General features: G+C 40.0%; 1 protein-coding gene across 1 annotated transcript; it reads right to left on the bottom strand.

Moving 5' to 3' along the window:
* Nucleotides 1–36: 36 nt before the first annotated feature.
* Nucleotides 37–27628, bottom strand: LOC117984127 (E3 ubiquitin-protein ligase RNF123-like). The gene is made up of 36 exons (XM_034970781.2): nt 27608–27628; nt 27170–27317; nt 25395–25503; nt 24651–24720; nt 24037–24179; nt 22331–22524; nt 22061–22186; nt 21268–21418; nt 20379–20516; nt 19545–19727; nt 18922–19074; nt 18307–18419; nt 18046–18164; nt 17908–17961; nt 17208–17320; nt 16921–17040; nt 16330–16436; nt 15821–15928; nt 15046–15134; nt 14811–14916; nt 14416–14563; nt 13780–13879; nt 13352–13443; nt 12985–13134; nt 12381–12478; nt 11489–11559; nt 11011–11142; nt 10399–10561; nt 9561–9698; nt 8682–8755; nt 8404–8543; nt 7735–7920; nt 3875–4045; nt 2107–2215; nt 1428–1620; nt 37–311 (listed from the first exon to the last, which is right to left on the bottom strand). The coding sequence occupies exons 2-36, from the start codon at nt 27298–27300 to the stop codon at nt 215–217; spliced, it is 4389 nt and encodes a 1462-aa protein (XP_034826672.1). The 5' UTR covers nt 27301–27317; nt 27608–27628; the 3' UTR covers nt 37–214.

Raw genomic sequence — 27628 nt, 5'->3', positions numbered from 1 at the left:
AATTAAATGTGTAAAAAATTTCTCCTCACGCGCTGTTTTAATTGTTTTTGTGTCAAATTTCACATCAAAAGTACGATTTTAGTCCTTATTTTAAAGGTAACTTTTGACATGACAGTTGACCCATACTTTTTTGTACGGACTATATTATACAAGTCAATTGATAAAATATATCACCGAGTACTGGAAAAGTCCACTGATTATGCAAATAGGTGTTTCAACTGTTCGCAGGCTCTATTTCTCGAACGGTATCGATATCCGCTTTGCAGAAGAAACACTGTTTACTGTTCAGTAGGTGCTGCATTATGCATGATCTGAAACAATACGTTGTAGGTAAGTATTGTTAGACGGATAAAAACTAGGTGATTGTATTATCTGTGGCGTGCTCTGCGGAGTAGCGAATCTATGGAAAACGTCACTCAGAAATGGCGCGTAAAAAAAAGGTGTTTGCTCTTGTGTTGATATAAATAATAATTACTATGTGAACAGTGAATAAAAGCCTACTAAAGCATATCAAAGTGGTTTTCATTCTAATAGTAGGTATATAGTACACGACAGGTCGAGATAACAAATGGGGAGGGAACGCCCCTCACACCCGTACAGCCCCCGCGCTAACCCGGTTCTGGCGAGCGCTGCTGCCTTGCGCGTGTGCGAGGCGTTCCCCCGCCTCATACCGCGATTGTCATCTCGACCTGTCGCGGATTATACTGGAATGTTACTTAGAATAATGCTGAATAATAGTGGAATATCCTTAGATATTTCAATACATAAGGGATGAGTTTGTCCAACGTTTTTAATATGCTGTATTTAGAAAGCAACTTGCATCCTCGTTTCTAAACATAGAACGACCTTCAGGTTTCTTTCAGGTCAAAGGTGCTATAATAAAATTTTATTAGTATCAATCACTACCCATATTATAAATGCAAAAGTGTGTTTGTTTGTTGGTTTATTGGTTTGTCTTCAATCGCAACGGAGCAACGGAACAGCGTGATTTTTCATGGATATAGAGAGTGACATAGGCTACTTTTTATCCCAGAAAATCAAAGAGTTCCCATGAGATTTTTTAAAAATCTAAATTCATGTTGACGAAGTTGTGGGAATCAGACATGATAATTTTTCAACATCATCTATCAATAATCTAATTGGTCAGTTAAACACGTCTTGCGCCATTCCCGCTTCAATGGATATCTGATACCTAATACTTAGTCAAATATATTTTGCTCACTACTTCTGCTAATCTGCTAAGCTGTGAGTTAAGGAAACTTTATGACGTATACTTAGTTATAACTCGCAGCAAACGTAAAGTTTAGGTACGTTTTTATCTTATAATTTTGTTTAAAAATAGTAATGGAAAGCTTTGGTTGTACCTACTTATCGTTATATTCGTTTTTCCTATCGCTAAATTCTTCAGGTTAGTTCAGGGGATTTACCTGCAAGAATGATGCCCACACGGCACAAAGGCCGTATCTGCTGGTCTCGCGTAACATATAGTGCACAGCAGATCTGATTGTGCCCCGCTAGAGCCAGGGGATCCTGACACTGCCAGGGCTTCCTTGGCTGTTCTGAGGCGTTCCACGATCGCTTCAAGAGCCGCTAGTTCTTCCAAAGTGACGTCTCCTATAACTGGTAGCGTAAGAAGTTTTCATCGAGCTAGTTCTATCTTTGGAGCAATTCTGTGGGATCTGTTTGTTATTTCAAGCAGGATACTAGTTTTATCACAGAACTAGCTGAGCCTTGGAATAATTTCTAAAGGACTTTATTGTTATTACTTTTCTAGCGTTTAAACTGTCGTGAGTAATTACCATATTATACATATCTTACGAAAAACCAGTTAACAATTTAGACTTTAGATTCGATCAACGTCTATCAATCAATTATTATTACTATTTATCAGACGTTGATCGACTCTAAATGGTTAACTGGTTTTTCATGGTGCATATTTTAAGAAGATCACTAATTCTATAAAGCTTTACTTTTAGGTTAACGAATACTTATGGTTATCACCATCACCTTCATTGATGAACAGTGTAATATTGTTGATCTTTCAAAGTTTCAAGAGTTTCATCAAAACTATGTATAATTACTATGTATAATAAAATATATACTCACATTTGTAAAACGAGAAAGGTTTGCTTTTGTCTTTTTCTAACATAAAATCCAGTCCATCCAAACGGAATAAAGGCTCGGATACCAGAGCATCGGTTACTTTATTCAAATGCTGAAAAGAATAGCTTCATTAGGTACCTATACTCTGGTTAAAACTCTGGTTTCATGATGGCATTTTGTTAAGGGACAATAAGACGGTGATTCCCACTGAGTTGAGGAAACAAGTTTTAGCAGCGGCCCACGTATAACAACATTATTCGTAGAGGTTGCTACCTCAAGTTCAAGATATAGACCAGTCTGTATACATACAGGTACCATAATATTTTATCGATTTTTAGGGTTCCTCAAAAGGAAAAACGGAACCCTTATAGGATCACTTTGTTGTCTGTCTGTCTGTCTGTCCGTCTGTCTGTCAAGAAACCTACAGGGTACTTCCCGTTGACCTAGAATCATGAAATTTGGCACGAAGGTAGATCTTATAGCTGACATTTGGGGAAAAATCTGAAAACCGTGAATTTAGGGTTAGATCACACAAAAAAAATTAAATTGTGGTCATGAATTAGTATTTTCAACTTTCGAAGTGAGTGACTATATCAAGTGGGATATCATATGAAAGGTCTTCCTGTACATTCTAAAGCAGATTTTTATTATGCATCATAGTTTTTGAATTACCGTGCAAAATGTCGAAAAAATACGACTGTAGTACGGAACCCTCATTGCGCGAGCCTGACTCGCACTTGGCCGGTTTTATACTACGAACGATTGTTGTACCTAATACTTGTCAGGACGTTGGATACTTGAACAGTGAGTAGCTTGGAGTCGAAACAAAAAACGAATTCGCTAACTCAGAGATCAACAATGAAAGCCATCAAACTCATTTGACACTGGTTGGCTCTACAATGCTGCTTCACTGAGCGATATAAGAATATTTTTTTCTAGAAAACCTTCAGTGGATTAAAAATAAATGTCAAATGAGCTTCGTGGCTTCCATTCAATGATGATCACTGAATTAGCAAATCATTACGCTGAATTATTATTCAAAAAAGGGAGTTTACCAAATGACATTAGTAAGTATTATTTTCGAAACCATCATAATCAACCCATCACCGGCCTACTACAGAGCACGGGCCACACTGGCCAAGTGCGGATTGGCAGACTTCACACACCTTTGAGAAAATTATGGAGAACTCTCAGGCATGCAGGTTTCCTCACGATGTTTTCCTTCACCGTTAAAGAAAGTGATATTTAATTACCTACCTACTTAAAACGCACATAACTACGAAAAGTAAGAGGTGCGTGCCCGGGATCGAACCCCCCGACCTCCGATTAGGAGGCGGACATCCTAAGCACGAGGCTATCACAGCTTGTATATTTTCGAAACCACGTGCAGTTAATTTAAAGTGAGGACCTCCCTAGCGCAGTGGTAAGCGCTGTTGTCCTATTAGTTGGAGGTCCCGGGTTCGATTCCCGGCAGGGGTTTGGAATTTTATAATTTCTAAATTTATGTTATGGTCTGGTGGAAGGCTTCGGCCGTGGCTAGCTACCACTCTACCGGCAAAGCCGTGCCGCCAAGCAATTGAGCGTTGCGGTTCGATGCCCTGTAAAAACCAAAGGGGTGTGGGTTTATTAAAAACTGCCATACCCCTTCCAGGTTGGCCCGCTTCCATCTTAGACTGCATCATCACTTACCTGCAGGTGAGATTGCAGTCAAGGGCTAACTTGAACCTGAATAAAAATAAATAAAAAGTCAAATCTTCAGTAGCCTACTAACCTCATCAGGTAACTTCGGGTCCAGCATCCTAATCAGGCAGCCAGCTACCGGCGCCAATGCCACATAGTAGTGTACCCTGTCCGTATCAGGAAGACCTCGCTTCATGAGCCTCACGAAACTGGAACTGCCACCTCCTGACACGCAGATTCGAGATAGCACTGCCATTAGAATCTATGAGAAATCCATACTAATATTATAAGGTGCTGGAATGGCAACCTCTTGCGCGGGTCTTTTCCGTTTGGCCGGAACGGCCAAGCGGGGGTACGGGCCTCGAGGCATGGCCTCCTTACCCGGGTGGGGCGCAGGGCAACTTTGTGCCCTGGTGACTATTTTTAAGTCGGAATTACACCGTCTTGGGCCTGCCAATCTTGGCTTATGGCCCTAGCAGTGGCGTGCAGCTCATAGAGGCATAAAAGCACTGCTTACCCAAGAAATAAAAGTTTGTTTGTTCTACGCGCGCGGGCGGCGGCGTTCGCACTATCGCGCGCGGAGATGTTTTCGGTCCAGGGTCGTCAATCCGAGGTCGGTCTCCGCGCGACGGCGTTAAGTTCGCCGTCGAGCGCGGAGACGAGGTCAAGTCCGGTGGGTCTCGCGTCGTCGTAATCGTCGTCGCTTGGATCATTTGCGTTCTGCGACAATGATGGCAACCTCGCACCGGAAGACGCAGCGTTGAAAGACCCCTCCACTAGGTGAACGGCCGACATCAGACGAGTCGCACGGAGCCGCTGGATCCAGGCGGCGTAAAACGGTGGCGTGTGGAAGTCCCTACAAGAGACCTATGTCCAGCAGTGGACGTTTATTGGTTGATGATGATGATGATGATGAATATTATAAATGCGAAAGTGTGTCTGTCTGTCTGCTAGCTTTGCACGGCCCAATAGTTCCACCTCCCTGGCGCAGTGGTAAGCGCTGTAGTCTTATTAGTGGGCGGTTAAAGTGATACTTTAATTTCTTAAAACACATACGTCATACATAGTAAAGTAAGTACCTATATCCATTCTAAATAATATACGTAAATAATTATATATATTCTAAATAATTTAAACGCTCAGTACCTATTTCTCTAAAAAGTTTAAGATTACGCACTGCACTTTCGTCATCCGAGCTCTATCCGTCATCCGTGAGAATACCTGTGGCCCTACCGCGGTTGTTTGACAGCTACAATGTCACGATCGCAATCATCTCTGATTGGTTAATGCTCGCTCACTATTGGCCACAATGCATTGTTGCAACAAGAATCGCACAAATTCAGCCAATCAGAACAATTGAGATTGTAATAATGATTGATGCAGGTTTTAGACAATCGCCCTACAGCGATTATCTACGACATATTATGTCATAATAGCCACCATACAAAACAAAAACCGGCCAAGTGCGAGCCAGGCTCGCGCAATGAGGGTTCCGTACTGCAGTCGTATTTTTATATAATTCAAAAACTATGATACATAAAAATAAATAAAAATCTGTTTTAGAATGCACAGGTGAAGACCTTTCATATGATACCCCACTTGATATAGTTATCTTACTTAGAAAATTGAAAGTAGTAATTATTAGTTCATGACCACAATTTGATTTTTTTTTTGTGTGATCTAACCCTAAATTCACGGTTTTCAGATTTTTTCCCAAATGTCAGCTATAAGATCTACCTACCTGCCAAATTTCATGATTCTAGGTCAACGGGAAGTACCCTGTAGGTTTCTTGACAGACAGACGGACAGACAGACAGACAGACAGACAAACAGACAGACAGACAACAAAGTGATCCTATAAGGGTTCCGTTTTTCCTTTTGAGGTACGGAACCCTAAAAAGTATTTTCGCGGACTCGGATCGGATGACCGCCGTAACGGTTTACTACAAACGACTTTGTTAATGAAACGGAGGGTCAATAATTAATGGTTTCCGTCACAGTAAATTACTGTCAAGGTCAAGGCCTAATAAGGTCGTAAACAAAATCGAAAGGAAAGTTTTATTATTTAGAAAAAGGAAAGCCAGTAAATCGCCCATTGTGACACCGTGTCCTTCACAAAACCGGGATTAGGGGCAGGGTCACCGTTTCAGTCAGATATTTTCGGGTGCTTAATTTCTTTCAAATCGGAGCTCGTGACACATAACTCATGTGCCCGTGACTTCGATTTGACCTGTCGCAGGTATATTACGCGACAGGTCGAGATGGCAATCGGGGTATGGGTATCGTGGGGACGCCCCGCACACCCGCGTTATCTCGCACGTCCAGGTTAGGGCTGTGCGAGTGTGCAGGGCGTCCCACCTCGACTGCCATCTCGACCTGTCGCGTACTATATTTACAGTACGCGGCCGAAAGTAATGTACATTGGCCTTTCGAATGACATTTCGGCTTTGTAGAACGTTGTCTCTGTCTCTCATACCTATATGACGTTGTGTCGGTCTCAACGAAAGGACAACGCTCTACAAATCTGCTATCTCCTTCGAAAGATCGATGAACATTACTTTCGGCCGCGTACTGTACAATTTTACCCCGGTCCCCCTGGATTGTATGCGCATACAATCTAAAAAGATTTGACGACCTCCCTGGCGCAGTGGTGAGCGCTGTAGTCTTGAGCGATCCCGGGTTCGATTCCTCGCAGGGCTTTGGTAATATTTAATTTCTAAACTGTCTCTGGTCTGGTCTGGTGGGAGGCTACAGCCGTAACTAGTTAACACTCTACCGGCAGAGCCGTGTCGCCAAGCGATTTAGCGTTCCGGTACGATGCCGTGTAGAAACCGATAAGAAGTAGGTATGGGTTTAATAAATACTGACATACCCCTTAAGCCCGCTTCCATCTTAGACTGCATCATGACTTACCACCAGGTGAGATCGCAGTCAAGAGCTAACTTGTAATGGAATTAAAAAAAAGATAGGTACAGAGCAGAAAGCTAAGCTGCTGTACAGTGTACACCCATTTCGGTTGGTGTCACAGACAAGCACTTTGTCATAATGGAATAAATTCATCAATCAATAAAAACAATTTCTTTTATTCTTTCTTACTTGTAATATTGATAAGCCTTTTTATTTGTTTCTAATCAACGAGATGTAAGGTCACCTTACCGTTAATTCGGCTGGATGTATTTCACTGGAGCGCACTGGAGCGTGAAAACGAACACGGGACCAAAGTACTTAGCCCGGATTCTGTTATCTGATTGCCTTGGCTTTGGTGTAGAGATTTTGTGTCGATATATCGATCCAATTTCGTAAATATAGGTACTAAGTGTTTTGATCAAGACTTTGAAATACATAGATAGTCCTTTGAAATTGCTCGGTGGCAGAGACCACAGTTCACGACAGTTATAATACGTGACAGCTTGAGATGGCATTCGGGGAGGGAACGCCCCGCACACGCGAACAGGTCCCCGCGCTAATCCGGTGCGGGCGAGCGCGGGTGACGTGCGGGTGTGCGTGCGATCTCGTGCAGTCTCGACCTGTCGCGGACTATAGTTACCTTCTAACAAAACGTCAAGACTTCGACGTCACTGGCAGGCGTCAAACGTTCCTACACTTGACGCTAGGTAGCCTATGAATAGCCTATTTTTCTTTGATTTCACGTCATCCATAGCCTAATATTTGACATATCGTCGATGCAGGATCAAACAGAGAGTTCTCTCACTCTAGTTCCCTCTGTCGTTGGCGTACGGTGCAGTTGTAGAAAATGGAGGGTGGGATAAGGTCAAACAACTCCTCACAACACTCCCCGTTATAAAGGCGGTAGAACATGCAAAGAGCGTTTACGTCTCTGCGGTGCTCCACGCTTTCCAACGAGCTAGTTAGTTTAGGATTGTCTACAAGTTAGACTGCCCGCTTTGACTTTATTCATTGACTCTATGATCTGTCACATACTTCACATACCTGAGAGGTTCTCCCCAACAGAAGTTCGTTCTGGTTATTGCTGGCATTTGGTTTCGTCAGCAATTCGGGGAATAGTGCAAGCGTCATTTCGAGCGCTCGTGCTAATCCGTGATACAGGTCGAAGCATGTTGCGCATAACTTGATGTGACGAGGTTCTAGTTGAGTGTCTTCTTCCACTCGGTCTATCTGTTGAGATTAAAAATAGCTCATTAGAGCAACCCGGCACCCGACCTGCAGCGCCTCACCTCGTGCGATTAGTACTTATTCTTTATTTATGGACTTCTATGGATCTACGCTCACTACATTAACTTAGCGTTGCGTCTCAGAATGCATTTGAATAGTAGGTACCTACAGGCAGCATCAGCTGGTCGCTTTGGTCGCTGACACTACGAAGTTGAGGTACTTTATGTAAACCTTAATGTTGTTCATTAAATAAAGGTTGCAATATTGATAGCTGATTATCATATTATTATCATTATAATATAAATCGTGAGAGTTAGTCATTTTTTCACTGAGAATGAATTGTGCTTTGAAAGGCAAAACAAGGAAATTAAATATTTAAAGTTTTAATTCAAATTCTCCTTTAATTGTCTATGGAGCATATCCAACTCTCCTATCAGAATGGAGGCGTTTTTTCTAAAGTTAAACATTAATAGGCTCATGTTTTACCTCTTGCATCATTGTGAAGAATTCTGAGAAGGACCAGTTTAATTGACTTAGAAGGGAATTGAGGTATGCGGCGGATTCCTTCGGATGAGTCTTCAAGTAGTCTCCTATTCGACTTTGAATAATTTCTGAAGGACATGGACCTTAAAAATTATAATACTCTCAGGACATAAATATTAAAATACCCGTACTACATCTACTTCCACTACTTCGCTAGTGACTTTTTTAGGTTCTTCTCCACTCTAGTCTGCAGCTACAGATTTTGGTTAGGATTTACTTACCAAAACACTGACTCATAAGCGCAGCGTCCACTTTTGCTCCTAAATTGTTAACTGTGGGTTCTCTATCACCGAAACTGTAAATATTGAAATACCTTTTATCATCATTGGAAGATTATCTTTAAATTATAATAGCTTGGAATAAAGTTTGGCAGCCATTATACGAAAAATTTTCCATCAAGAGCGTCTTTTTAAATTTTAGGTAGTTAAGCCTTACTCAACCCTCTACTCAACGACTTTGACTCCTTGACAACGTGGAGATATTTCAGAGTTTATGCGATTGATTTTGGAATCTTATTTTCCAAAATCAATCTTTGGGAACGATACTCTCTAATGACTAAAGAAATAGAGACTCTTAGTATAATGTTGGACATGACTTTCTTTATCAACTTATATTCCAATAGCTTCGTTTTTGGTATAAAACGGTTTTTGGTTTAGTTTATATAAAATAATTATATTTTTTTTATTTGACACCATAATGCACACAAAGTAGAAGAAATACAGAAACATACAAAAAAAATAAAGATCACGCAAACTTAATCCTACAACACACGTATTTCCAAGCATTGCAACCGAAATACCACGATAATATTAGCATTCATCGATAATGTAGAACCAAGCACATGTTTCACCAGGTCATGAATATGATCCATATTTACTAATATTATAAATGCGACAGTGTGTCTGTCCGTCTGCTAGCTTTTCACGGCCCAACATTTTAACCGATTTTGATAAAATTTTGTACAGAGTTAGCTTACATCCCGGGAAAGAACATAGGCTACTTTTACCTTACCTTTTATCGCGGAAAATCAAAGAGTTCCCACGGGATTTTTGACAAACCTAAATCCACGCTGGCATCATCTAGTGATCAATAAAAATTACCTTGCAGCTAAATGTGGCCACTGTCTATGCCGGTAACCAAAACCTGTACCATGCCAAAAACGCACAAGCACCCAGTTTGATTGCGCCCAAGCGCGGTTCTGGTATGGACGTATCAGTTCTTCAACCATACACATTTGTCTGAAATATAGAATTTTTGATTGTAAAAATGCAACTTTAGGAATTTACCTATTTAATTGCTAACAGACATCTGCTAACTTCATTTACAAAAGTATTAATGTTGGTATCATAACAAAATTGCGAGTGAAGTTAGCAGGAGGTCTGTTGGTTGATATTGATCTTAAATAGGGTAATAACTATTTAGATCTCAGAGAAAGGATTGGCAATGGACATGAGCATGCTGTAGTTGTGATGATGAACACTAATAATGACAGTGGTAACGGTAACAACAGCGACAAGGATTAGCGACAGTAAATTTTCGTTCATAAATGAGAGATAATAATGGTAATCAGGATGAAGAAGTATTCTTCAGTCTCCTGGGCGCCGCGTTGTGAGCAGTGGCCCATTGAAAAAGAACTCCGGACAGATTTGAAACCAGTCGGGCATACTCCGATATGGACGTGGATTTTGCCGACATAATATATTTATTTTATATTCATACAGAAGTACTTATATTCTGAAACCTGCTCTTCACTCACGCGTGAATTGCGGCATGAAAGCTCGGGAAGGGCGCGAATAATAGTGTGGAAGGGAGTTTCACGTCGTTTACCGATGATGCAACTACTTTGTAGTATTTTTGTGATGTACCATAAACATCAGTACAGAGAAAACATTCGCGCTGCAATTCGTGGTCGAATGAAGAGCGGGCATGAGGATTAACTGTTTTAAAGGAACTCGTTCAATAGCCCGCATAGTGGCCGGCTGTGTCGCGAAAGAAGCCAGCGTCTGCACAAGAGACTCCCGCGTGCTCGCTAGCACTATCCGAGCATCCGCAAACTCTGCACACAGAAACGCCGCACAGGATACCACTAGTTCTTCCCATTCTAAAACAAATAAACACAAGGATTTTAACCATATAGGGTAGGTTTGATGATAGTGCACATGTTATGGTTTGAACAGATCGACCTTGGAATAAAAACTTACCACCAGGTGAGATTGCAGTCAAGGGCTAACGTGTATGTGAATAAAAAAATAAAATAAAAAACCTTTTGGATTTCAGACAGTTTTACTGTTGAACTATTGAGGCGCCACGTTGTATTTGGCACTGGATAGCTATAGGCAGGAAGAAAAAGCGTTACTGGATTGGTTAAAATGGACTAGGGAAATGGGTTTAATTAAATACTTTTTGGTTATTGCGCTTCCATCTTAGGCTGTAGAGCAGTCTGAGCCAAGTCAAAGTACGCTCTGAGGTGTGACCCACCGAGATCGCAGTCAAGAGCTAACAAAAAACCTGATAAAATTGAATCTTCAAAGGAAATCTTTAGGTAGGTACCTGGTATTTGCTGAAGGGTTATGGTCGGGTGCATATACAGTCTCAATGTGTTGCACAATTCTAACATGGCATCCACGTGGTATTCTGGCACGAATGCAAATAACGACTCTGTAAACTCTGGGTCAGGGTTAGCTGAATAAAAAAAAAACAAAATTAGTAAATCAATCCGAAAAGTCATAGAGAATTTATATATGTCTACGCTTGTTAATTTATTTAAAGAAACATTTCCCTTATTTCCCACCCAAAAAGTCGATTAACCAAACATAGATAGTTTATTAACATTTGCTGTTTGGGCAAAATTATCAAAAATACGTATAGGGTATGATATTACAGTAAATAGAGATGGGTACGTCCTTTGGGTGATTTGCGTTTCAGAGTGATGGATGGTCTGTAGATATTATTATGTACGAACAAAATTCAATCTACTTTTTAGTTTACTACTTAGTCTTTAAAATAACTGAAAAGTGGAAAAACTTACGGTTGGTAATTCCAATTTGCGTATTAGATTCGGCTGGGGGAGTGGGTGCTCTTGACGTGGGTGTCTGTGGACTAAGGTTGGAGTTTAATAAGATTTTAAAGTAAGTATTGACTTTTCCTTAAAGCTCTGGTTTCCTAGGATAGCGGCAATACTAAAGTGCTAGAAACGGCTTGTGATCGCAGCACCAAGTGTTATTGACGATGTAAAAAAACCGGACAAGTGTGAGTTGGACTGTGCGAGTCCAGTGAAGGCTTCCGGACTATCGTAGAAGATTAATTATTATTTTTAATTGAATTACTTTTAATTATTATTTTTAATTTTGATGGCGGCCATTTTAAATTTTTTATTCGTCCGCATGGAATTTAGGTTACTAATAATCCCGTGGGAACTCTTTGATTTTCCGGGATAAAAAATAGCATAATATGTCCTTTGGGTATCTCTGTACCAAATTTCGTTAAAATCGGTTGAATGCATGGGCCGTGAAAGGCTAGCAGCAGATAGACAGACAGACACACTTTCGCGTTTATAATATTAGTATGGATTATAAAGCGGCAATAGATACACACACTGAAAATTTCAACTCTCTATCTATTACGGTTCATAAATCAAATCAAATCAAATCAAATCAAATCAAATCATTATATCATCATGAGATACACCCCACTGAAAGAGACGGACGGACAGACACACGGCCAGCATAAGCTTAGCAATAAGATCCCCCTTGGCACCTTTTAGGCACGGAGCCCTAAAACGCTCTCTTGTTGCAATAGAAATGTCCAATGATATCACATATCATTCTATTTAAAGTAAGAGGTAAACGTGTGTAGCGTCCACATTCCACATTATGAAGGCACGGAAATCCTAGACAAGTGAAATTATGACTACTTTTTACCTCTGATCCGAACTAGAAGTGTATTCTAATTGAAGTGACGCATAACTTTGAGATCCTATTATAGAACTTTTCCCAGGCAGAATTTCTTTGCTTGAAGCCTGTAAAATGAAAACTGCTTAGGTTCTTAAGATCAATATCTGCCAGAAAATAAATAAAATGCAAAATCATCTAGCGACTAAGTAGTATTATACTTATTACTAGCAGTTGCCCGCGACTTCGTCCGCGTAAAATTTCTGGTTTCTCATGATATCAGAAATTTTCCCGCTGCAAATGGCCTCACTTACCTACTTACTCAGTCTCACTTTAAGGCAGATACCCAGAATACCTAAATGCTAATTTACTTATCTCTAACTTCAAAAACATAGGATTTTCATATTACCTTTCAACCCCCATTTCACCCTCTGGGGGGGTTAAATTTTATTAGATTCTTTCTGATCTGATACATACCCCCTAGAAATAACCTTTGTTTCAAATTTCAAGTTAAAGGTAACAATAATTAAAACATTCCTATACAAACCTTTCCCCCCTATTTAACCGCCCTTAAGGGAGGGGGGGTTTCCAAAAAACCTGATACTGATTACACGACAACCTAAGACAGGCTTACTTGGACGTGAGTGGCATAGTCAGGGTCCGAAGCAATTAGCAGTGAATGCAAAGCCCCTGCAAAGTGCGTAGCTAGCTCCGACTGCCGTTGCTTCGTCCACACTGCACCGATCACCCACGCCATTTGGAGAGCACTGGCTTCCAGCTTTTCCTTTGAAAACAAATTATTCTCCTAATTTTCAGTAATCGCCGACCTTGCGACTTTTAGATGGCCATGCATGTGACCAATTTCTTTTAATTTTTTATTCATGGGGGGGAAACTACTAAAAATATTCCAAAACTTCTGGGGTGAGATTGGTTAATATGGAATGGTGACTACGAGTACAGAATCGGCTTGCTTCTTAATTTCGATATTTTTATAATTGTACCTCGTAAACACTCTTGGATCTGTCTAGTTCTTTGAGCATGACTTTATAAAGTTCTGGTTTCTTCTGACCATCTTCTGTTCCAGGTACAGAATCTATTGACGGAAGAACAATATTTTAGCGGGTATATTACTGAAAGTTTTTCTTTTTCTAGCTATTGTGTTCGATTTCGGGCCTATATAGATTAAGTTTTTTTAATACGCTAACAACCCCAAGTTTTCTTGGGTTACAATAATTTTATTAAATAATGGACTACGTAATTATTACGTACTCCATAATCTAGCTATATCTGTGTCAAATTTTGTCGAAATAGGTTTAATCGTTTAGGAGTAAAGAACAAAGACACAGAAAAACTTTTGGAAATTTAATAATAAACCGGGTGATACGAGTAAGTAGGACAGACAAGAAAGTCCAAAGAACAAATCTTCAACCTGAAAGCGCCTGAAGTTCCTGGGTGACAATTGTAATCCGATTCTCTATGTCATGAAGACAGTCAGCCAAGTCGAGTTGATTGTCACGAAGTTCACAAAGCTGCAACGAAAAGAGTGAATTAGCACGATTTACGAATTTAATTTTATTACGAATGTGCTATCAAAACAGACGAACTTTTAAAAGAAGTTGATCCTCAACTGGAAGCTATTTCTGGGAATCCAACCTACCAAGAAAGGTATAACCTTTTAAAGAAGGAATTTGAAGTGGTTTAGCTCAGCCAAACTAAAAGTGACTGGTGCGCTCAACTTTTTGCTGTAGAGAGACAGGACCCAATGGAATAACATCCTTTATCGTGAGATATTGACTCGCTAGGAAGGTAATCAGTGATCACAAATGACGAACCTCAGTCATGAGGGACCGACCGGAGAAACCTTTGTGTCAAGGAGAGAGTCTCTCTAGTAGATCCCTCTGTCTCGGTCTCGGACTGCATATGATTAGGTGTACTCCGTTTTATAGTTACCTACATACTATTATGTAAACAAGTGAGCGAGTAGTTTGAAAATAAATTTATTTTGATAAAATTTTTCATTGGATTTCTATATAGTTTTTTGTGGTAATACTAAGTCTATCATTACTTTCTCGGCATGTTTTATTGCTGCTCCGTGATACAACGCAAGCAGTCCATCGAGCAGCCTCAAGTACGCGTTCCTATCATCAATAGGCCCAGCACCTGGCATCATTGACCTCGTACCTTTTAGTGCCAGGGCAGTTTCGTCGGTTGTTCTGAAATTATCAAATATGTCGGTGGAATAAACTAAAGTGAAACTTTATTACATACTAGCTTATGCTCGGCAAATGTTTTCAAAAATACTTTCTTAGCAGTTAGCTGATGTCTACGTACGAGTCCGTGGGACTATGTAGGGGTACAAACCTTGACGATGCCTTGCGGTTCGATACTAAAATGGTAAGGAGGGAACTAAGTCGAATAGTTTCCTTAGCAATTATTAAGTAAGCGGAAGTTAAAACCTACCTGTTCGGTATTGATGGTAGGGGAGGATGCATGAAACGTGCCATTGAGGATATTACTTGAGGAAGCGTTGCAAGACCCGGCGATCCAGCCGCCATTTCACTTACACCTATTAAGAGAGTAAGGTGGTAAGGTGCTTATACATTACTCAAATATACAACACTATACAATAAGACAGAATGTGAAAGAAGAAGAAAAATGTCTTGATCTAAAATTACTTAACTTATATTTTACCTACCGGTGTCAACGCCTCCCGCTCTGTTGTAGTTTGGTTCGAAGCTCTGTATAAAGGTATTGTCTTCACCCAGGACGTTGATCAAGTCCTGTCTGAAATATATTCGTCAGGATTCGTCAGGAGGATATTTGTAGCTTCTAGCATTTTTGGAATTCCGTATCTCCAGTGAAAAACCACTCCCATAAAAATTCTGGATCCAACTCTTTAATCCTGATGCTGCAGAGTGCAGGGTTACTGCCTGCCTAAGTAATCATGATTCAGGAAGTCTTCATAGTAAATTAATATTGTAGGTACCAAGCAACGACTTCAAGTCGCTTGGACTTCAAGTCCCAACTTCTCAATCCAGATGATGCAGGGTACAGTAATCATAAACTATAGTAATTCAGGAAATACGAATGATGAAAATTATTTTAGGTACCAAGCATAGACTATAATATTATCATCCCAACTCTTCAATCCTGATGCTGCAAGGTACTGAGCTCCTAAACCGTGTAGATTTTGAAAGTTTTGCTGATGAATTGATGTTTTAGGTACCAATCAATGACTACTGACACTAAAAAGCTTAAAATAAAAATATATTGAAAAACCGACTTCCAAAACCCCTACAAAGCAAAAAAATTTTTTTTGTTTCTACTCATGTATGTATGTTGAAGTCGGGCGAGCGAAATTTGTAGTGGTTTTGGAAGTCGGTTTTTTTAAATATTTTTAATTTTATTTTACAGTTTAAATTGAAGGATTTAGATATTTCAAATGTTAAGTAATTTTAGGGTCTACTAACCGTAATGTCCTTACAAGGAAAGGTAGGACGCCTCCAAGACGATCAACGTTGTAAAAGTCCAATTCACCGTCGATAAATGTTCTTGCAGGAATATGAGGAGGGACTTGGCTGCAAAATATGCAAAGGCTAGTCTTTCCAAGACTTTCAAATAAGTGCAGATTTGAGATTTTACTTTTTGAGATTGAACTTTTAAAGGTGAAATGTTGTCTGTCCAGTCATAAAATTGGATTCTTCTTCTTCTTCACTCTCGGCTGGTTTCCGCACTTAAACGTTTCCGTCTGTTGTGCGTTAAAATTGGATTATCTCCAAGGCTATGAATGAGCATTCTAGATAAGTTCTCGTCAGGTCCAATCTCCTAGCCTAAATGACAAGGGCTAAAGACAAAATTTGGAGAAAAATGCCACAGTTTGAATAAAACCATATCAAAATTGATGTTGTAGTGTTGGTGGTGGTGTAGTTTCGAGTCAGTTTTGATCAGTTCTGATCGATCGTGATATAAAAGTACTTACGGATGGCCTAAGGGGTTTTCGTGCCATAGATGCAGCACGGCTGAGAGAAGACGCGCGTGACAGCACCAGGAGATAGCGGGTGAGTTTCGAGACACGTTAAACAACCTCTGTGAAATAAAGTTATAATAAACTAAATGATGTTGACTTCATCTGCATGGATATACGGTTTTTATATCCCGCGGGAACTCTTTAATTTTTTCGGGATGAAAAGTAGCCTATGTGCTAAGACTTAATTCAAGGTAATAGCTATTTCCATTCGAAATTTCAGTTAAATACATCCAATGGTTTTTGCGTGAAAGAGTAACAAACAAATACACACACACACACACACAGAGAGAGAGAGAGAGAGAGAGAGAGAGAGAGAGAGAGAGACACACACAAACTTTCGCCTTTATAATACTTGAAGTATAATATCATAGTTCATACTAAGTCACACAATTCTGTTGGTTGGCCTCTCTCGAAGAGGATTTCTTAAAAGGGATGGAAAAGGCCATTTCACCGCATATTCTTGCAACTATCATTAGTACTAATGAAGAAGATCGAAACAGTAATGGAGATGGTAGAGCTAATGGAAATGAATGAGATATTTACCAAATCCAATATGCAGTTGTCCATTATGTACCTCCTAAACTTTTCTAAAAAGATCTTTCTAGTTGATGGTACCATATTCGTGCCGTCGGAGTTATCGAGCAGCATTAGAAGAAATTCCATCTGTAAAATTGATACTGAAGAATTTGAAAGATCTAAAAGCTATTGGCTGTATAAAATCAAGCGCTATGTTCCTCCATTTACAATTGTTAGAATAAGATTTCAAAGGAGCGAAAGGTGGAGGGCGATGTAAATTGAAAAATTTAGTTACTATTTTAATTTTACCATACCTGTATTCTTTCTAGAGGTGCAATAGCTTTAGTGATTTTGTCACAATCTTCTCTAAACTGTGCTTCCAGTGCACTATCACTTTCGACTGTTGACTGAAGCTTACACAATTTTGCTGAAATAACATAACATTTTGTCTTCTTTGTTGTATAAATTGATAATACTTAATTTTTATACTAAGTATTAGGATAAGTCATCACTCACTACCCAACTCTCATTACCCATATTATCTATCGATGCGAAAGTGTTAGTTGGTTTATTGGTTTGTTAGTTTGTCCTGCAACACGTCACAATGTGGCAACGGATTGGACAACAATTTTTTGCATGTTTATAATCATAGAGCTGTAGAGTAACATACGCAACTATACAGTGTATTTTTTTAACTGCGACAGTAGAGGAAAATCCAAAACCACTATGGTTAAGATATACTGAAACTGTCTTAGGAACATTTAGGTCTTTTTTGTGAAAACAATTTTGGCAAAGTCAATTTTTTGGTCAAGCGTGAGATGTCCATAAAAATCAATGTAATTGGGAAACAAATTTTTTAATGCTGATCGACTCAATTTCATGTTAGGATCAGTTTTGACCCGGGAAGTCAAAGAATTTCCGTTTGATTTTTAAAAAACTAAATGCACACAAATGAAGTCACCAGCATCAGTTAGTTAGATCAATAAAAGTCTAAAAGGTCGATTAATAAAATACCTGTGACATCTGGTGCGAATGTGGATGGCTTTATTATTCCTTTCTCCGCTATTTCTAAAGGGCGTAAAATATTTTTAGTAGGTAAAACATAAATTCGATTTGCTTGTATTCTACCCTCAGACTCTTTTATGGACTCACCAGCGATTTTCGGATCTGTTTCTCCTTGCACGGAGGTTGGTCGCTGCCACCATGGGTTTCGAATTATCGAGCGTAGAACGGTGTCATCGGGACATTTGACGTTCAGGAAGTTATCGAATCTGAATAAATCGAATAAGTACAGAGATTTTTTAGATGCCTAGGATAGGTATAAACTCTGTTAGTTTAATACGATTTTTTATGGAGATACGAGTATAAGATTGATCACAATTAAAGCACCCCAAAAAACTTAATAATGCTTACGTTATTTTATTGAAAAACACATATTTGACAAGGTAGTGTCTAGTTTCTCGATGCTGCATCAAACCACATAAAGCATATACTCCCTCGATTTGTTGATCGAAGTTCATAATATCCTGAAAACCACATAAAATTCACTACAACTCGACTCCTCTTCCCATCCCGATGAAAAAACCATCACAGACTTACATATTTTCGGTGAACCGATGAACTAAAAATACACACATCTCCCATTTCCTTGTACAATTTTCATACATGCCTAAAAGTTCTGTCTATAAGATTTTTATATCTACCTCAAAAGGTACTAAAAATCTTACACAGAGATTTTGACCATAACATAGCTTTTTGAACGCATTTTCAATTTTGTATCATCTGACTACGCTGTATCTGCTATGGTCAAAAACTCTGTGTCCGTCACTCCTTTGTGTAAAACAAATGCGGAATTGTTTGTCAGTTTGCCATTTCTTGTTGCTGGTTCTTCTCGGTAGGAAAGGCATTCTGAACCAATGATAGATGCATTTGACGATTAAAAAGTACTTGCAAAACTTTAATTGAATAAAAAATATTTTGTTTTTTTATATAAATTTCTGGGAATTGAAATATTCCTTAAACTCTTACCGTTGGTACTAAATCATAAAGCAGACACTCTCTTACAACACAGTGTTCCAGTATATCACACAGCGCAGCTTCTTCTAGAAATATCCAGAGCAAGTTCAGTAGACTTGATACTCGTGATTTTGGTTGCGATAGCATTTTCTGAGCAAGTCCATTCTGAAAATTTAGTTTTTTATGTTCATGTTTTGATGTTTGCATGGCTTTCTTTTTATCAATTCGTTTTTATAGGAACAGTGGCAAACTTTGTATAATATTAAGTATGTACACTCAATTTGAGCCATAAATCCATACTAATATCATAAATGCGAAAGACGATCGGTCTCCATTTTAAGAGCCCATCTGCTTAGCCAATTTTTACGTGTCACTGGGATGCAAGCTCTCTAGCTTGCATCCCAGTGACACGGATATAAGCTACTCTTTATCTCGGAAAATCAGAGTTCATACGGGAATTTTGAAAACCTAAATCCACTTGGACGACGTCGCAGGCATCATTTATTAAAATATAAATTACATTTGTCCTTCAATAAATAATCCTAAGTGCATTTCTCCCGACAAAATAACTGTTAAGAATCATATAGATCAAATATTGAGAAAATTGAGAAGAATTTGTATTGATTATATCTTACAAACTTTAGTTCCTTAATTTTCTGATAGAACTGTGCAGCTCTCGGCTCGGGCCATTGGTCTTTTGCCTTTAAACCCAATGCTCCTTTGAACCTTGGGAGCAATTCTGATACTACCACGTATGAGGATTTTAGCACTGGACGTAGCTCTTCCACTAACAGTCTTGCAATGGACATTAGGAAAGCCTGGAAAATGAAGCATGTACTTAATAATATATTAGGCCTTAAGGATAATCTCCTAAATCTTAATTTTGAAGTGGTTACTGAATTTATAATCACATTTGCTAAAAATAAAAATTAATGAATATCGTCTAAGTGATTCCTTAGAGTTTGGTAATAATACTGATGGTGGGCTGGCTCATTTTAGGTGCAAGGGATAACTTGGGTGTCCAGCGCAGAAATGCAACCAGTATTCCAGCTAATTTCCAGGCATGACTTGTAATGTCGGTGATTAGATTAGACTACATAGCTTAAGCTTTATTGAATAAGCACTGATAATGGTTAAGACGTCAGCCTCTTATTTGGGAGGTTTGAACTCTGGAATTTGATCCCGAGCATGCACCTTGAATGTCTTTTCGGAAGTGTATGCATTTTAAGCAATTAAATATCAGTGGCTCGGTGAAGGAAAACTTCAAGAGGAAATTCGCATACCTGAGATTACTCCATTATGTAAAGGTGGGTACAGTCTGCCAGCATTTGGCCAGCATGGTCGAATGGTCTATCTATGACATAAACCCTTCTCATTTTGAGAGAAGACCTGGGCCCTGTAGCGGGCTGGCGATGGGTCAATGATGATGATAATAAAGTTTTATTGTAACTTATTTTTTAGAAAATTACCTTATTTGACATTTTATTAACCTCAATGTTCTGCGTATCTAAAATAGTGTGTGGCGAGGCTCTGGGAGTGTAAGCGGAGTTTAAACTGTCAATACGTAATCCAACTTCTTCTTGAGTCCTAGATGTTTCAGACTTTGCCTGAAGTGAAGATAATACAAGTTAGTATAAAGACACTCCAAACAAACGCGGTCTATGACCTTACAATCAAGTTTTTTTTCTTTACAAAAAACAAAAGATTACACTGTTGATTTCTTCGTGCTCGTAAACGCTTTGCATAGTAAGTATAGTCATTATTTAGGCGAACTCCGCTCTAAATTTTCTCTCCATTCCGCTGGAACGATGCCCTTAAACAGGTGGCGGAAAGTGGCTGGATGAGAAATATGGGGGACCGTGTGTGATGCCGCATTCTCGGAAAATCATCGTAGCAGTGGTCACAGGCTGATCGACGAATAAATTCGTCACGCCAGCTATACGTAAGATATCCATCGTGAGTATAATCTACATTCCTATTAACCAATAGCTATCCCTATTTCCCATCACATCATCATCATGATCAACCCATCGCCGGTTCACTACATAGTAGGGGTCTCAGCTCAGAGTGACAAGGGTTTTGGCCACGTTGGCCAAATGTGGAGTGGCAGACTTCACACACTTTTGAAAACATTATGGAAAACTCTTAGACATGCAGGTTTCCTCACGATGTTTCGTTCACTATTAAAGCAAGTGATATCATAACTCCGAAAAGCTAGAGGATCGAACTCCCGGGATTTGCAGGCGGACGTCCTAACCACTGGGCTATTCCATAACATGCCCAAGTTAAAAAGGTTGTAACAGCCCTTTTCTCCATAAATTTCAGTTCTTTGATGTTTCATTATAAAAATGTTCTTACCTTACTACTTTTAGCAGTGACTGGAGCCTTGATATCAGATGGCTTTTCCAGTTCATCAACTAATGCATCAAGTGATTTCAACAGTATCGTTGCCCGAACACAATCTCGGATAGGTGCTGCTTGTATTGGTGCATAACCTTCTACTGGAAAGCTAAAGACAGAATAAGAAATAACAATAAATATAGTTAATATAAATATACCAAGCATTTATAGCAAAAGGTCGTTATTTATCAAGAGCTAAATCAACGAAAGATCAGTCAATTTCCCCAATCATAAGTATTAGAGCAAAGAATCATAGAAACTATGCGAAACACAGATACGCTAAGCGGATTCCTAGTTCCATGTATGCAACCATGAGTCATCGCATTAGAAGATAGGTTAACCGTCTATCACAGCAGTCAGTGTGACAAAATTGACTAAACCTATGTACCTATCGACTATCGTCTAATGGATGCCTTACAGCCCATTAAAATCCAACAGCTGTGCAACATTGTGCTCTATAGAACTTAGACGGCCCAATGGATTGAGATCCCGGGTCGTGCTACAAATTTATTGGGGTTTGTGTCAAGAAAATAAGCCGTGGAGTTGGAAAGTTGACGGTGTTACACCCCTGTGCCTTGCACAGCACGTAAAGCCATTGATACTACACATGCTCTTTTTTCGGCCGTGTATGATTGCTGTCTCTTCGGACTTTGAATACATTATAAGAGAATAGGGTGTCACTCAAGCACCAAAATAATATCTCAAAATAATCATAATAAGATCAACATTCGGTCAAGCAAACATTACTTACATAAATGGTAAATGCCCAAAGTTTGCATAAAGATGTTCTTGCATAGCCAAAGAAACAGCTGGAAAATAAGCAAGGCCAGACCCTCTAGCCACCTTCGTGAAGGCCATTCCAAGTGATAGGCCGTTACTAGAAACAAAATACTTATTATATAAAAATCCTTAACGATTTACAATTTGTACAAGCAAAGAAAGCCTTGATTTATTTTCAGAGGATTTAAAAAATTATACAGTTGGTAAGTAGGTAAGTATCATCACAATAAAAAATTAGTACCGGTAGTACTCCAAAGTCCCCTTATCCAAATCTATACACGATCCGATAACGTCACCAGGCAGCCAGGCCTGGCCGTACGGTGAGGTGGCCACATTCCACCGCCTGACTCTACCACCGTCGTAGGCATATGAGTGAGCCGTGTCCCCAACACCCGTGTCCATGGAGAACTGGCAAGCTGCAGTGCACCAGCCGATCTGGAGCAGAAGATTGAAGAAGCAAAGCTGCTTTAATCTTTTATATCGCTATCGAGCAAATAAGTTGGCGCGCCCGCGTTGCCTCAGGACATTTTCAGTACCAAAGAAACCGCCAATGCGTTGCCGATTTAAAAATCGTGTGTGGAATATAATTATTGGTCTGGCACAATAAGTAGACGAAGTGCAGTACCCGATAGGTCGTGATGGCAGTCGGGGAAAGAACGTCCAGCACACCGCACAGCATCCGCGCTAACCCGGTGCGGGAGAGCGTGGGTGACGTGCATATAGGTATTGTGTATACTAGAGGATGCCCGCGACTTCGTTCGGGTGGATTTAGGGTTTCTAAAAACCCCGTGGGAACTCTTTGATTTTCCGGGAAAGAGTAACAAATATACACATACCCACACACACACACACACACACACACACACACACACACACACGTTCAACCAAACTTTTGCCCTTATAATAATATTAGTGCGATACATACCTACTGATTGTGTAACTATAATAACAGTAAGTACTTTGTTACTATAATAACAGCCCTTTCACACTGCGTCCCGTTTTTTGCAGGATCCCGTTTTCTGCACGATCCCGTTTGATGGCGAATGTGTTTGTATGCTAGCGTTCACACGACCATCCCGCATGCGGGATGCTCGCCAGCATATACACACATTCGCCATCAAACGGGATCCTGCAAAAAACTAGACGCAGTGTGAAATGTCTGTTATTATAGTAACAAAGTTCAATACTACAGTATCAGCATCGATACATTTTGCCGTCGCTCGCCAGAGTACGCCCGACATCATCTCAATTAGTCCCCTTCTCGTCCAATTAGCCCCTCACTACGGGGTTAATTGGGTGTACGGGGGCGACGCGACGTCCGAACGGCGAACCTAAATTGTATCTGACGGAAAATGGTCATTAAAACGTTTTCTTTCACGTTTTGGGCTAACATTCGTTACAAATGTATGATCAAAGTAGGTACCTAAGTATATCAATTACTACAGCACTCGTTAAGTTACTTATCTATTTAAAAAATCTAAATTCAATTCAAGAATCACTGTCAAAATTTGGACTCGTTCGTGGTCGAAATTTCACGGACACACAATACGATGTGGCGATGTGCCACCTCGTTTCTAATTCGAAGCGCTATTGGATATGGACCTTTTGACTTCAGTTTTCACCTCCACTTTTAATATGCTTTCAAGTCAAAAGCCAATAAGCATTTTCTAGGCAAGCGTGCTCTACTTTAGGCTGCATTATCATTTGCCAGCAGATCTGATTGCAGCCAAGCGCTAGTTTATAAATTGAGTCGAGATGGCAATCGGAGTACGCGGCGGGGGGACGCCCTGTACACCCGCACGATACCCGCGCTATCCTGCACCGGGTTAGCGCGGGGGCTGTTCGGCTGTGCGGGGCGTCCCCACCCCCGATTGCTATCTCAACCTGTCGCATACTATACAAAGATCTTCGCTGTGTTATACTTATAAGTAATCCTCAACATCTTACCTGCATAATGCCTTTCGTACCGAGTTGCACCTCAAACATCCACTTTCCAGCGTAAACGCAAGCCGTAGCTCGTATCGTTGCGAAGTTCGACAGACCCTGCACACTGACTCTCTCATCTCCAACGAGGACTAGCCTGCCGGTACCTGCAAGACTGTTTTTGTATCAATCGTATATTTCATGGGCCTCATAAGAAAGCTCATAGTTACCAAGCGGTCAATGTAGAGAGCTATGCTCGGAGTTTCTCTACGTGATCAAATCAGAATTGAATTCGTAGAAGAGACAGAATAGCTTGACACAACATTGTTGCGAAGCTGAAGTGTCAATGGGCGAAGCACATAGGTACCTAATTGGTAGGACTGCATCGATAGAGTTCGAGTCTCAAGATGCTGGAATGGTGAGCTCGCACCGAAAAGCGCAGAGTTGGTATATACTTAATATGCCCTACTTTGTAACTGTAAAATGCTTTGACTCTTGGCAAAAGAAAAATTTTTTGTTGGCTGAAAAAGGTGGAGGAATGACTTTACAGTAGCTATGTGCTTGTCGTTGTTCATATTATTGTCTACCGTTTAACAAGAATGTTAAGTTTAATTACATAAGTAAGTACATATACATACCCGTTAGTGCATCGAACACTACTAGCTTAGGTCCAATCCGTCCAGGTCTTTCGTCAGTAGAAACAGTATTCTAAAAGCCGATTCAGAAATTAGCTTTCCTGATCACCTCAAAAAGATTCATCATCATAATCAACCCATCGCCGCGCCGGCTCAGTACAGAGCACGGGTCTCCTCTCAGAGTGAGTATGGCCATAGTCTACCACGCTGGCCATGTGCGGATTGGTAGACTTCACACACCTTTGAGAACATTATGGAGAACTATCAGGCATGCAGGTTTCCTCACGATGTTTTCCTTCACCGAGATATTACTTAAAACGCACATAACTCCGAAAAGTTAGAGGTGCGTGCCCGGGATCGAACCCGCGACCTCTGATTAGAAGGCTGACGTCCTAACTACTAGGCTATGACAGCTTCTAGAAAGATTATTGAACATAAAAAAGCCAGTCTTGTAAAAATGGATGTAGCTGATTTCATTCAATTAATTATTGAACCTAATCCATGCGAAAGTGTGTCTGTCTGTCTGTCTGTCTGCTAGCTTTTCACGGCTCAACCATTCAACCGATTTTGATGAGATTTGGTACAGAGATAGCTTGCATCACGGGGAAGGACAATAGGCTACTTTTTATCCCGGAAAATTAAAGAGTTCATTTCAGAGATTTTCAAAAACCTAAATCCACGCGGACGAAGTCGCGGGCATCATCTAGTGTATACATAAATGTACAAAAATAGTTTCGGTAGTAATACCTCAGGCGTTACTGGAGCATGCTTTTTGGTAGATTTCATTTTCGGTGTCGTTTTTGAATCCAACATTTTTGAAAGATTTTCTTGTATATGACTTACATATTTCGTCCTCCTAAAATTGTCAAGATCTGAGGAATATCTATTTCTTACCTAATATTCTATTTCTAGCTAAATTCTTTTGAAAATTCCACCCCCAAAGCGGTTAAATATGAGATGAAAGTTTGTATGAAAGTCTGTCATTTTTCAAGATAAATAAATCTGTGAAACTTGGAATTTTGGCTTTTGGGTTTACTTTGGTAACTATTTTGAGTTTAAGTTGCGGCTATCTGTCTGTCCCGGCTAATCTGCAGTACGGTTGAACCAACTTTCACCGACATGTAAAGGTTCATACAAGGAGTGATCTAGGCATGATCTAGGCTACACGGGATTTGAAAACTTAATTCCACGCGCACTAAGTCGCGGTCAAAAGCTAATCTAAATATATAAAAGGAAAAGGTGACTGATTGACTGACTGACTGACTGACTGACTGACTGACTGATCTATCAACGCACAGCTCAAACTACTGGACGGATCAGGCTGAAATTTGGCATGCAGATAGCTAGTATGACGTAGGCATCCGCTACGAATTTTTGAAAATTCAACCCTTTTATCAACCAACGTATCAAGGGGGTGACATAGGGGTAAGAAATTTGTGTAGTCGACGCGAACAAAGTCGCGAGCATAAGCTAGTAAGTTATAAGGGTAATACTGTTGTTGATACTTTTTGATAGATGGCAGCACACAAGCGTTACGCTGCACTATACATTTGTAGCTTTGGAACACGTAAATACAATAATGTGGTTGAGCCTTTAGCCGATCTTAACGGAATTTGAATTTTTACAAAGATCATATTTCTGTATGGGAATTTAATGATCTTATCTATCACTACCTTATACTCGCGACTTCGTCCACGTGGACTACACAAATTTCAAACCCCTATTTCACCCCCTCAGGGGTTGAATTTTCAAAAATCCTTTCTTAGCGAATGCCTACGTCATAACATCTATCTGTATGCCAAATTTCAGCCCGATCCGACCAGTAGTTTGAGCTGTGCGTTGATAGATCAGTCAGTCAGTCATCTTTTCATTTTATATATTATTATTTAGATAATAATAATAATCAATGCTGGTGGCCGGACTGGCTAGTGGCTGGTGCATATTAACTACATTAATCACAGAATATAATATTACTAGATGATGCCCGCGACTTCGTCCGCGTGGATTTAGGTTTTTAAAAATCCTGTGGGAACTTTTCAACTTTCCGGGAAAAAAGTAGCCTATGTCCTTCCCCGGGATGTAAGCTATCTCTGTACCAAATTTCATCAAAATCGGTTGAATGGTTGAGCCGTGAAAAGCTAGCAGACAGACAGACAGACACACTTTCGCATTTAAAATATTATTATGGATTATGATGAACGTCGTCCTGTTAGTTTGTAAGGTTCCGTATCCGAAGGTACCCTAATATTATAATCCTACTCTATAGGCACCCTTCGGCACGGGACTCTATTACTAATAGCCCTTTCACACTGCGTCCAGTTTTCTGCAGGATCCCGTTTGATGGCGAATGTATTTGTATGCTAGCGTTCACACGAGCATATTTAAACACATTCACCATCAAACGGGATCCTGAAGAAAACGGGATCCTGTAAAAAACTGGACGCAGTGTGAAAGGGGCGTTAGCCTCCGTCGGTCTATCTGTCTACCTGTCAGATTAACAGCGAACTTGAAAGCTTACTTACTGGTTATATTTGTCAGTGTTGTCCTTCATCACCAGTTCGCTGCCCAGGATCCTGCGCACGGTGTCGTGCACCTCCCCCTTCTCCGCGGAGCTGCTGCACCCCCCGAACATGGAACGGAGAACGTTCATCATCACCAACTGTGGCTGTTCTGGAATATGCCACCGCGATAGGAGAACGATATCTACATTCTTGTTTTATAAACAAATAGCTGATGCCCGCGACTTCGTCCGCGTGGACTACACAAATTTCAAACCTCTATTTCACCCCCTTAGAGATTGAATTTCCAAAAATCCTTTCTCAGCGTATGCCTACGTCATAATAGCTATCTGCATGCCAAATATCAGCCCGATTCATCCAGTAGTTTGAGCTTTGCGTTGATAGATCAGTCAGTCAGTCAATCCTTTTATATATTTAGATAAGTAGGTATTTAATACTTACATTTCATAATACAAGAAATAA

This window comes from Maniola hyperantus, chromosome 7 (assembly GCF_902806685.2).
Source record: "Maniola hyperantus chromosome 7, iAphHyp1.2, whole genome shotgun sequence".
NCBI lineage: Eukaryota > Metazoa > Arthropoda > Insecta > Lepidoptera > Nymphalidae > Maniola > Maniola hyperantus.
This window is presented reverse-complemented; position numbering and strand designations above follow the sequence as displayed.